This window comes from Sinohyriopsis cumingii, chromosome 19 (assembly GCF_028554795.1).
Source record: "Sinohyriopsis cumingii isolate HCF-2022 chromosome 19, ASM2855479v2, whole genome shotgun sequence".
NCBI lineage: Eukaryota > Metazoa > Mollusca > Bivalvia > Unionida > Unionidae > Sinohyriopsis > Sinohyriopsis cumingii.
In genome coordinates this window covers 47,805,777-47,819,555 of record NC_142979.1, presented here as the reverse complement: position 1 = coordinate 47,819,555, position 13,779 = coordinate 47,805,777, and the positions used below count along the sequence as shown (strand labels likewise).

Sequence of the window (13,779 nt, the reverse complement as noted above, 5' to 3'; positions counted from 1 at the left end):
ATCCACACCAACCCACATATCCATGTGGTCATCCTAAATCTGTACATCCACACCCACCCATATGTCCACGTGATCATCCTAAATTTGTACATCCACATCCACCCACATGTCCATGTGGTCATCCTGAATCTGTACATCCACCCCCACCCACATGTCCATGTGATCATCCTAAATTTGTACATCCACATCCACCCACATGTCCATATGGACAACCTGAATCTGTACATCCACACCCACCCACATGTCCATGTGATCATCCTAAATTTGTATATCCACATCCACCCACATGTCCATATGGACAACCTAAATCTGTACATCCATCCCCACCCACATGTCCATGTGGACAACCTGAATCTGTACATCCACATCCACCCACATATCCATGTGGTCATCCTGAATCTATACATCCACACCCACCCACATGTCCATGTAGTCATCCCGAATCTGTACATCCACACCCATCCACATGTCCATATGGACAACCTGAATCTGTACATCCACATCCACCCATATGTCCATAACTGGACAACCTGAATCTGTACATCGACACCCACCCACATGTCCATATGGACATCCTGAATCTGTACATCCACACCCACCCACATGTCCATGTGGTCATCCTAAATTTGCACATCCACATCCACCCATATGGACATCCTGAATCTGTTTTAGTACAGTAGCACAAACACTATTAAACTGAGAGCTTTGAAACTGTACACACTTAATCATGGTCATAAGTAGGTCACTATTTAGATTTTGAGGCCATTACTGCAATTTGCAATTTTTACATTTAATTTTTTAACTTTTTGGACTGGACGGCACTTTATCATGACTAAATAAAGAACATGAGATAAACAAATGAATTGCAATATATTTATTTGTATTTACTTGTAGAGGATCTGATTTGATTTTCAGGTCCTTACAGCAATTTGAAATTTATGAACATTTTAAAAAATAATTTTATGGACTTGTATTTTTTGACAAAAGCTTTAATAACCAAAGACCGCATGAGTTAGACAAATTAAATATAGTATGTGTATTTGTATGTAGATGTATATGAATTTGCCTAGACTTTCTGACCATTGTGTGATTAGATTGGATTTCAAGCAATTATGGCAATTTTTACATCATTTTCCATATTTTTATACTTATTATGACTGACTTATGTTTACAAAATCCTAGCTTGTTTAATTAAGCAACAGCCACTTATGATAGCTAGACTGGAAGTTGGTATCAATGTTTAGGCATATTTTGATGACCTGATTAATTTGGTATCTATGTTTATATGCATATGTTGATGACCTGATTAAATTAGGTGTCTATGTTTGTATGCATTGTGTAGACAACCTGATTACATTTTCATGGCATGATAGCAAGGTTTCACATATTTTCAAAAGTTCTGAGATCTTTTGCTCTTAATCTGTGCTTGTTATAGAGTGGAATCATATGCCACACATGTTTTACACAAATCTAGTTTTTTATTCCTTCATACCCCATGATTCATTATGGCAGACTCAGAGGTTACCTTTTCTATCCTTCCATCTGGTTAAGCCATGTGTTCAGGTTAGTTTTTAGGTACAGCACTTTGGTTGTCATTTGTGTTCCATGAACATAATTAAAGTTTTACAAATATTGCATGGAACCAGTCTAGTCACCAGGCAGATTATATTGTTCATTTGATTTTCAAAGCCTCTTATCAGGATAACTGTTCTTAGACTGGTACTGTCTATCAGAACTGCAATTATACTACAGTACCTGCAAAATACATTGTACTTGTGCAGGCAGACATAAACTTATTTAGATAAGTTCAGACATTTTCATCACTGGCACAGCATCAGTGCCTTAAACCATATATGGAAGTTTCATCTAAAAGCCCATGTATGGGAAATGGTTCACTGACAGACCATTTTTGTGTGCAGGCAAAGCTCTGTGTAACTTTACAAAATCTGAAAATTAAGCTTTTTGTATTGGTTACATGTAAAATAGGCTGAATCAGCATTCCTGCATTTCCTCAAGATTTAGGAATTCCTAGATTTTTGTCAGTTATAAGATTATTCTAAACTGCATAATTTTTAAATTAAAGAGTCAATTTTAATCCTTTCAACAATCACTTCACTGAAAAAATTTCATACATTTCCAGAAGCATCTTAATCAAGATAGTTTAAAATCTCAATTTGAGGAGAAATGTTTTGAAGCTGGCCACATTTTTGAGTAGATACTGATAATACCCATTCTACTTACAATATGTCATTTTTGAATAAAGTTTCCTTATATATATTATAAATGAGGTAAAAAAAAACAACACAAACACCGATAATTCTGTGCAAGTAGTTTTGCATTTACTGTATGCTTCTTCAGGCACAAAATGTTTTGAAAGAAATGGATGATGTCTTCATATTTTAAAATAACAGTTACATCATTGATGCAACATCATAAATTGTATGCATCATCATAACAATTTTATATATATATGACAGGATCAAAAAAGATTCAAGAGTCTTTAGTGAAAAATGAATTAGTGAAATAATAAAATAGAGACAGCCATACATACAGTTATATTTTTATAAAGGATATACAACATATCAATTCTTTTATTAAAATTGTATGCATTTTAATACAAATAATCACTCTTTACTAGATTTTTCTTTCATGCCAGTATATATTGTGCATGGAGAAATGAATAGACTAACAAAGGAAACTTACTGGATTCAAAGTTCAGATACTTTTAAATCTTAATGGCCTTCACACCAAGGTACCATATAAAAATGTTTAAAATTTTAATAAAGGAACTGGTATGTTGTTTATCTTCTATATGATATGGACTCTATTTATTTTTCATATGGGGTATGCTGTGTATACTGATGTTTTATTGTCAAGTATGCTTAACTTTAGTTTTGCTTTTTATTGCTGTTTCATAGAATATAGGTGTAGTTGGGCGTAGTCTGGTGTAGTTACATGTAGTGTTGCATATCTTCTACTTAGATGCTAGAAAACCAGCTGGAGGTGTGGTGCCCATTCCCCAACCCAGCAAATCTCCACCACCTAGCAAATCAAGGTCATATTCTCAAGATAGATCCAGGCAGAATGTAGCATCGCCTACTGAGAGCAAGCAAAAGAAAGGTTTGCATATCACTCTGTGTACTGTATATGCCATTGTAACAGCACAAACACACACACACACACACACACACACACACACACATGAATAGCACAGATCCAGATCTATTGTTGCAAAATGCGCTAGAAGATCAGTGCTGTTCATTTTCCTCATGGTTTCAAGCAAGCAGTGTAAACCCTTAATCCACCAGCACATTATATAATAACAAATCTGGGTCTATGCTACATGCAGTTGTATTTTATAGATGGATAAATGGAGTATTAGCACCTATCTTTAATGTGGCATATGTAGGAATTGTGTTTTATAGAGTACCTTGTGTATGGCATCTGTAACAATTGTATTTTATAAAGTACCTTTTGCATGGCATCTATAGGAATTGTGTTTTACAGGGTACCTTTGGAATGGCTTTTGTAGGAATTGTGTTTTATACAGTACATTTGGAATGGCATCTGTAGGAATTGTGTTTTTTTAAGTACATTTTACATGGCATCTGTAGGAATTGTGTTTTATCAAGTACCTTTCACATGGCTAATTCTATAGGAAATGTGTTTTATTGAGTACATCTCACATTGATTGGAATATTACTGTAGACACATTTGTATATAGCTACTACTCAGTTTTGGTATCAGGGGTGCCTGAAGAATTATTTTTGGGGAGGGGAGGTGGGGGCAAAAATCTAGTGGTCACCTATTAAGCTTTACAGATGTTGGACAAAACATGTTTAGAGGTGGTGCCCCTCCCCCCATGCCCCTTATGTGAACACCCATGGTTTTTGGAAAACAATTGTAGACATCTCTGGTAGAGGAAGGTGGGGCTGAAACAGGCCTACAGTATCACATACAAATTCATTATACAATTTAGATCCATTCATGAAAAGAAGGGTAAAATGGTTAATACATTTCAGCAGCATTTTATTTAGTAGTGTAAATTCCCATGAGAAACCTGGACAATCAACTTTCAAAAATTTGATTGACTCCTCGAGAGCCTCTTTGTAGGTTAATCATATGCCAAATGTGATTTGATTTTATTCTTGTTGATTGCAAAATGAAATAAAGCCACACAGTTTTCCTTAATGAGTATATGCCTCAAGTTTCATGAAATAGAATTGCAGTCAACAGAAAAACCAATAATATTATCACTTATTAAGAAATCACCATCTGCTTGCTAAATTTACATGAACAACACCTATTGTTCTGGATTATGGACATAACTCTTTCCTGTTGATTACACACTCTGCTAAGATGTATATAATTATCTTTTGGTCAGTGAAGTTGGGAGGGGATAATATGACCCATTTATTCATGTGTTTATGTTTGTTTGTAAGTTTTTATTTATTAGTTGATTGTTTATGCCCCCAGTATCTTAGACAGTTTTACCACCGCTCATAAAAACTGGTTAATGGATGCATCCCAAGGAGAATAACTCAAATACATAAAACTAGGTGACTATTACCTCTTTTTTATACACTTTTTGACTTAATGTATTTCAGCTATCTGTTCATTCCACCCTCAATATCTTTAACCCAGTTTCACCCACATTCTTGAAAACTGGTTTGTAGATCTTAGGGAGAGTAACTCAGCCGTACCAAAATAGGTCATTGTGACCTAATTGTCATGTTTGAGCAATGGTTGTATTTTTAGCCATTTGTCATAGCCTCTATATCATGACCCTATTATATCTAATAAAACTTTCTTTTGACCCTATATTAATGAAACATTGTATATGAATATAGTAGTAGTTTAATGCAGGTATATTTCCTTTGTCAGCTTAGATAGTCTCAGATGGTAGCTAAAAGTCACATTCATTGGGTAACAGGTTTGAATCCTATCTAAACCAGCCTAGGTTGTGTTGTCGTGTCATGTCTCACTTCAAGGTACTTTACTTCCATTCTTTTGGCATTAGTCTTCCATGCCAGTCTGTATATTGTGGATACTCTAAAAGTGCACCTGTTGACAAGGGGATCATATATGTAATTTCATACAGACACATGTAATGACATATTAAAGTGATTGCTGTACACACAGCCTACATATTGTATATAATTGCTTGTAAGTCAAGTCCAGCTGCATAAAACGTAGAATATGATTTGCAGTCACACGTACCTGCAGATCAGAAATGTGTGGTTTATTCTACTGATTACTGTTAATAAACTACACAGACCCAGATCTGATGGTTTATTATGTGATGGCAGATCTGGGTCTGTGCAGTTTGCAGTTGGACCCAACTTATAAGCAGGTATATGCAGTAAATTAAAAATATAGTAAAACATTATGATCTGAAAATGACCGTTGCACGTTCTAAGTTCAAGGACTAGAAACTTTGAACCTACACACTGGACAATGAAGTTTAATTAAAATTAAAATGACAATTAAATGAAATATTCCAGCCACCCAAGTATTTCCTATAATTCAATTGCTTATCATGAAAAATGCCTCATTTCATTTTCTTGTAAAAGGTGAGGAAAACAATTTAAGTTCAGTTGTGACAGTGTAGTTGAAAGTGATAGATTTTATTAGAACTTTACTCAAATAGTTGTTTTTTTAATTATTTAATTAATTTATTGTAAAATAAAATATGAAACAGGAATCAACTATACTGGTTGATAAGACCTTTTCCATAAGTGGGCACAGAAAATTTCTGGTGATAGTTAGAAGATTTATGGTGATAGCATAAGTTTTAATATTAACATGGCATTTGAATAGTGTAGATTAGCTTTCACTGGACTTTGTAGCTAACAATAGATTTTTCCTCTTTTTTTCTCTTTAATGCATTTTCCAGTTTTTTTTAGCCACGCTTGTGCAGATCTCTTATATGTAAAAATATATAGCAGCTGTTTTATAACTGATTTACAAAGTTTTTTTTAATTTCTTTTTGAAGGTACTCCACCAATTTACCCCAAACATGCTACCTCACTGAGCACACCCAAGTCTGGCAGTGGTCGTTCCATCCTAAGAGTGGGTACAGGGCACACAAGTGATGCAGACTCCATACGAACAGAAGATTTTGAGAGTCGCTTCAATGACATGGTTGTACCGCAGACTGGGGAAAGTGATTTGGATGGACAGGGTGAAGATCCGATCCACACAAGGGTCAAACTGCTTCTCCAGGCAACTGAGAAATGTAAGTTTCAGGTCATCAGCTATCATATATTGAGGCCCTGTTCGTGATACAGCAGCCCTATGGTAATCACCTTTTCCGTCTGACTGTCTGTCATGTAACCTTCATAGTTCTACAACCATTGCTTATTATTTAATGCCATTTGATAGATGAATTGCCTATTAAATGACGATATGCTTTATAAAGATTTTGTTTTTTCATGTTTAGTTTTCATGCAGTTATTGCCTATTCTTGATAAATTTCAAATCTCCATTACAGCATAATGTAAAGAGCATAGGTCAGGTACTTTTGAAAATATTCTGATTTGAAGTGTACATTTTCTCTTAAACCTAGAATGCATTTATGGATTTTGTCCTGTCAACTTCATGTTAGATAGAGTTCTGTCCCTTTACAATTAACTTTATACATTGTACATGTATCTACACATAGGATATTGCATGTAATCAGCATTGTAAGCTCGAGATTATCTGAGAGACTTTGTATGAAAAGACCAATTTATCTTCCTTGGCATGTTGTTCTACAGTATTAGTGTTACAATTTTCTTAATGAAACTCTTTTCTCCAATTAGATTAATCATAATCCAATCAGAGTAATTATTGTATACATCCATCTTTGTCTTTTTAAAATTTCTCAGTTTCAAACTCTGCATTACCCTAATTTTGAGATGCAGGTTTTTTTGTGATGCAGCCATTACTTGTAGCTCTAGTCTCCCTAGAAAAAGAAGAATAAAAGAGAAATCTAGCAATTAAAAAAGCTGTATCCCTAGCATAATATGGAAATACTTGGTCCATATAATATGCCTTGCACCTAAAATTCATAATTTTATAATCATATCTAACAGTTTTGTTCCTCTATCAGAGTTACATTTATAAAAAATAAAATATAAACAACAGGAAATATATTCTAAATAAATGTGACTCACCTTGACCTTGTTGCCAATGAATCATACAAAGAGCAACTTGATTTTTCACAAAAAGTCAATATACATATATATATATATATATATATATATATATATATATATATATATATATATATATATATATATATATATATATATATATATATATATATATATATATATATATATATATAATAGATGGAATCAAAATGTGATATGTTATTTCCTTACCCGTAATTTTTTTTCAATGTGTCTTTTGTACTATATTGCAAATACAACAATGAACATTGTGGACCCTGACCATTTATTGCATACCAGTAAATACACAAAACCATGCAAACATCAAGAAAGAACAAGTCAAATGTAACATTGGGATATGTCAAGGCCATTCATACGTCTTATTAAACAACTTTTTTCCCAGACCAAAACACAAACACGGTCATGCATTTATTTCATACCTGATATTTTGAACTCATCCACAGATACATAATTATGCATTGAGAATAGAATTCACAATAAATTCAGATATGAAAGTTGAATTTGTTGTATTGAAGATATTAGCATCTGCAAATGTCTGTGAAAACATCTAAATAATTTCGAGATGGGTATGTGTATCAAAATGTGGCTTCATCATCTCTATCGAATGCTGGAGCAACAGTGTAAGATTTCATGGGTATGTAGTAACGTTTTGCCACACAGAGCTAAGTCTGTGTCACTTACACTTGATTCTGTGTAATACACTACCAAAAACATTCATATTTCATATTTTTTTAATGAAAATAATATTTAATTTGATTGCTTTCATAAAAATTATTCTGAATTCTGATTGTCTGAAGACATTGCATGCTTAACAGTAATACAACTATTGGTTTCCTCTCAGTGATTTCAGATTAGCAAAGTAACATATTGTGCTTCTATTTAGCTATGAAATACAGACATTAACCTCAAGTTCATTTTGGACAATAAATATTTAACAGCTCAATAAAACAGTTTTAAAATTGACAAAACCCCTTAATTGTATATTGTTGTATATTTTAAACATTTGCCATGACCATAAGTAAAACTATTAAACCTCTATATTTCCCCTTCTTGATTATTAATTTTATCTTCAAACTTTGGTGTAGCAGATCACATAACAGCATGGTTTAATGCTGTTTTTTTGTCTTTTCTAATCCTACTGCATGAGTACAGGCCCACTTATCATTATGAACCTCAATATTACATACTCAGTGCCTGTTTTTAACATTCATGGTTTGCTTTAAGAAATAAACAGATTTTATGTTCTGTGTTTGGAAATGAGCTTGACATAATGTGTCATCATTTAGGATTTTTTACAATTTATAGTATTTATGAAATGCATATTATGTAATCAACTTAATTAAGAAAAAATTAAAGTATGGCCAGATTACATGCATGCACTCCTTACTCACTAATTGAGTTGGGTCTGTAATTACAATGTGTTAATCATGTATTACACTTATTGCATCCAATTTGTTCAATGGAAATCGAGCCGCAGGACCTAGACAGTTACAAACACTTGATAATATGAAATCTTTCTTTGGTAATGTTAGAATGTTAAACTTAGCTTTGGTCTTAAATGCAAGAGTTCTCTCTCTCTGTCTCTCCATACATATACATAAATTGTAGTGTACCTTTGACTCCTCATTGGATAAATACTGTAGTATCTGATGCAACATAATAAAACTTGAAATATGAAAGAACTTATGAAAGGGCATATACAGTAAAGCTATATTGACTTGCTTCTACCTTTGTGAAAATAAGCAAATGTCTTTCATTTCATGGATTTCACATAAAAAATCTCTATATCTGCCCTTTCTGCCTTATGCAAAACTATATTATTCCAAAAACATTTTGTGTGTTAGGAACTAACTTCACCTACATTTCAAACCTCTGAAAGAATGTATGATAAACTATCCACAGTGAAGCAGTATTAAATTACAAGAGCTCTTGTACAAATAACTGAATCTCTTCGATTTTGGTGAGAGCTTTTGACCACTCTGTCACCCATAGCCTATATCCATCCATCCATCCATCCATCCATCCGTCCATCCATCCGTCCATCCAAATATACATACATACATACCACCAGACAGACAGACAGAAACTAGCTCCATGATTCATTTTCATGTCTTCCACCAAAATATTTTCTTTATTTTTCTAAAAATCTTTCATTCTGAATTTTTATACATTTAGTTTTTATGATACTCTATGTAATAGTACAATGGATATAGAAATTCTATCACATTTGCTTTGGCAATCTAATTTGTATTTGTAAGAACATTATTGATCAGTACCAGTATATTCACATTAAAGTAACCAGACATACCATGGTTAAGCTTGATTTATGAGAATCTTAAAGCAAGAACGTATATGTTACCAAAGACATTTTTGTAATATATTTTAGAGAATGTTATGACCCATTCAACTGCTGGTTTTTATTCTACCTTCATATTTTATAAGATTCTGGTTTCAAACTTTTTTTATTTTGAGAGAGGATGAATATACCAGATCATGATAATGTATTTGCTTAGTATCTAAACGTATCATAGCAAAGTTATTTGTCACACAAAATATTGTAATTATTAATGATAAACAATCGTATATGTAATATGGGGCTTCAACTGCTACAGTACTACAATTATAGCAAATGATTATGTAGCAGATGTGCTCAGTACATGTACATATTAAGATGGTTTCCTGTTTTATATGCCATCTTTCTCCTTCACCAACCAGATCACCATGCAGAGGCTGAAACTGACAATAATCATGTGCTTCCAACTTCCATTCTGAAACACTCATCATCCTTTTTGTCAGGTATTCTTTTTTGTCAGGTATTCTTACAAACTAGTGGAATAGGAACCATTTTAGCATGAAACCTGAACTCAAGGTCAAATTCAGCAATTTCTGGCACTGTGTAGCTTTTATCGGAATAAAGTCAATATCACAGAACTTTCAGAATTCTCTTAACATTTGATCTCTCTCTTTCTTTCTCTTTCTCTTTCTCTCTTTCTCTTAGTTTTTCTTGCTTGCAAAATTTTGATGACTTGGATATACTCCAAGTATCACAACTGAATTGGAGTTAATGAGTTTCAGGTTTTTGCTTAAAATGTTGTGAAAACAGCTTTTTTGTTCAGACTGACAATGAATATCCTCTTTGGTCAAAGTTTGCTTATATCTTTTGTACATTCCACCCTAGGAGTAATGCTTTAGTAGTTTTTAATGCAGCTTAGTTTTTCTCAGTTTCAAAATTTGCTCACCTCTCTTTTGAAGGGTAAAGTGTTGATGAACAAGTTATGCATATTGTCTTAGCTCATCCTCCTAAACTATTCAGAGAAAAGTCAGGAGCATGTCATAGTTTGATCCTAAGTTCTAGCTGAACCTAAACAAAAATGACCATTGAACATCCAATATTAAAATCATGGTGACCATGTTATTATTACTAATCATAGTTTGGTGTTTTCACTAAATGACTTCTCATGACTTGGTTTCTATTAGTTTTCCTTCTGAAGGACTAATCCTACTAACACTAGGAGATTACTTATGACTTCTAGATGGTCCTGAAAAATGGTGTTCAACTGATCTCCAACATGGCTGCCATTATTGCCATCTTGAAAACCTTGGTATTGCTACTCCTCCTGAATGTATGATGATATCAACATAGGATTTCACTAAAAGGCTTCTTATGATGCCTGATATCCAAGATGGCCACCATGACAGCCATTTTGAAAATCTTGTTATAGCTACACCTCCAGAATGTATGGTAATATCAACATAGGGTTTTCATTGAAAGTCTTTGTGATATGTGTATGGTCTCCATTGATTGTTGGTTCTGATTTGACATTAATTCTAACATGGCCACTTTGGCTCCATTCTTAAAAATCTTGATATTTTATTCCTTCAGAATGGATTGTCATATCAACATAAGATTTTCACACAGAAAAATTCTTATAATATGTAGTTTGTCCTGAAAGAATATGAATTGCAAATATTGCTGTCACAGATGTTATCATCACAGTTATTTATTTATTTCTTCTCCAGAATGGATAGTCATAGCCATATCATGTTGTCACTAACGTTTTTCCATGCAGTTGGTACTATTTTCAAAAATCTTCTTTTGGATACTTTTCCTGAATGGGTGGTCATTTTAACTTTTCACTAAAACACTGTAGCAATTGCAATGCAAACCAGGTCCTGAATAAATATGGTACTGATTTGACCTTGAACATGGCAACCATTGTGGCCATCTAAACTTGTTATCACTACTTCTCTTGAGAGCCTGGTTTGTTTTCGGTAAAACACTGAGTACACTATATAATTAAACTGAATGAAAATGGTAGAGATTGATCACCAACAAGTCTACCTTGATGTGAACAAATTCGACCACCAAATCATTTTTATCTTTGTGGTCAAATCAAAGGTCATCCAAACATGATCTTGTCCTGGCTGTGATATTTCTGAATGGCTTTAAAAAAATTACATTTAAATATTTCTATTGTCTCATAGTATCCCTCTTATCTATATATGCTGTGCTAACTGCTAACATGTATTCAGTATTGTTCATGTAGTTAGAATTTTTTGCTAAATTGAACACTCTCTTCCTAAAACACCCTTCATAAATCTTTTCTTTTGTAAGGTGGATATTAAGAATCCCAGTTTATTATGTAAATAGCAAAATTACATGTATTGTATGTATTACGCAGTGATATCATTGTAAGGGTATGTTTACTATGTGGTTTTCATGACAGTATTATAACAAGGAAATGCTGAATTTCATTTTGAATTTTTTTTACATCCTTACTGTTTTGTTTATTCTCTTGAAACATATGTTCTTGTGTGAACACATATAGTCTTTAATTTTTATCAAATAAAACATCCCTTTAGTAATTTCCATGATGTCTATGGCAAGTACATTATAAAACTTCTTCCTTTCACTCTTTAATGTTAGCCTGTTTTTTGTTGTTGTTTCTTTTTTAAATTTGCAACAGACTACCAAGTATAGTATTTTAATTATTTCTTTGCCAAACTGCTTAGTAGCTTCGACTTTGATGTACTGGATAAGACAAGTTAAGGGAGCTGTATACACTTTCTATATTGTAGAAAATTGTGAGTCTTTCACCAATAAAGTATAACTAATTATACAGTCTGATCTTTTCTACTAATTTTGTGTTTCTATTTCTGTAGACAAACAGTGATCAATACATGTAAGTGACAAGTAACACTAAGATAAATAAATTTCTGATGCTCGGAAAATATATCTGAAAATAGTTATTTTTATTTTTGAATGAATGTGCATTTACATGTATTGTTCTTTTGTTCTAGGCTTTTTATAATGACCGTTTAAAAAAAAATCTAATCAATATCTGACACTGAGTTCTGTCCCTTTAGTTACAAAATCCTGTGGCATTAGTATTCACTCAAATATTGCATTGCTACATTTCATTACATTAATTTAATTTACATCAAATAACAAACTAAATTCAGCAATATTCATTAAGAAGATAAATTTCAGCTTCATATACATGATCTGCTAATCAGTTTTTGTTTTGGATTTAATATACAAAATTAAATTGGAATCTGCTCTCAAATTGAGGAGTTTCATAAATACAGACCCAGTCCATTATTTTGAGTGTTATAAACCAGTTGATCATGATTTCCATGTATTTTATGATCTTCAGTTCAATGCTCCATCATGGTTCATGGAAGTCATACAAATGTTCCATGTTACATGGTAATCACTATAAAATTTCTTTTTGTGTAATGGGGTCTGTTGTACAGAGAATCAACAAATATAGGATTTATTCATTTTTGAAACCACAACATAATTTTTTCTTATTAGCTTTGAGCTATATCAAATGAAATAAAATAAATTTTAACAATAGACAATAATTCAGCCAGTTGAATGCTGAATTGGATTGATGACTATGCTTAAATTGTATTAGATGCTGTGGTTTAATTAGGGATCTTGTATTGAGCAACCAGTCTGAACTTGTTAGTATCCTGTATTGAGGAGTAAGTCTGTACTTGTTAGTATCCTGTATTGATGAAACAGTCTGTACTTGTTAGTATCCTGTATTGATGGACCAGTCTCTACTTGTTTGTATCCTGTATTGATGGACCAGTCTGTACTTGTTTGTATCCTGTATTATTAGGGAACCAGTCTGTACTTGTTAGTATTCTATATTAAGGGACCAGTCTGTATTTATTAATATCCTCTATTGAGGAATAGACCAGTCTTTACTTGCTAGTGTCTATTTAAATATAATTTTTTTTTATGTTTCATAACTTTACACCATGCATATTTATGGTTAATTTCAAAAGGTGTGTGTGTGTGTATGATTTGGATTTTTAATGTATCTTTAACAATCTTTTAGTCATATCACTACGATGTCTGCAGTGTGATGGTTTATAGTGATGTCTAGCACTGGGGCATCATGCCGCAGACATGTAGCATGATGTCCCACCCAGTCACATTATCCTGACACCAGGCCAACTAGTCTTAACAGTGACCTCATAATGCTGAGCACCAAGCGAGGCAGCTGTTAGTTCCATTTTTGTAAGTCTTTGTTGTAATTCAGTTGGGGATCAAACCCATGACCTCCCGCATCTGAGGCAGATGCTCTAA

The 13,779-nt window shown here is 33.0% G+C and overlaps 1 protein-coding gene across 3 annotated transcripts in view; it reads left to right on the top strand.

Annotated features, from left to right (window-relative positions):
* Nucleotides 1-13,779, top strand: part of LOC149775653 (uncharacterized) — a 283,048-nt gene that overhangs the window by 104,771 nt on the left and 164,498 nt on the right. For all 3 annotated transcript variants that reach the window (XM_089943843.1, XM_089943842.1, XM_089943844.1), the window contains 3 exons: nt 2,983-3,120; nt 5,996-6,238; nt 9,891-9,971. In XM_089943843.1, the coding sequence (XP_089799969.1) occupies nt 2,983-3,120; nt 5,996-6,238; nt 9,891-9,971 (462 nt within the window). The remainder of the gene's footprint in view (nt 1-2,982; nt 3,121-5,995; nt 6,239-9,890; nt 9,972-13,779) is intronic.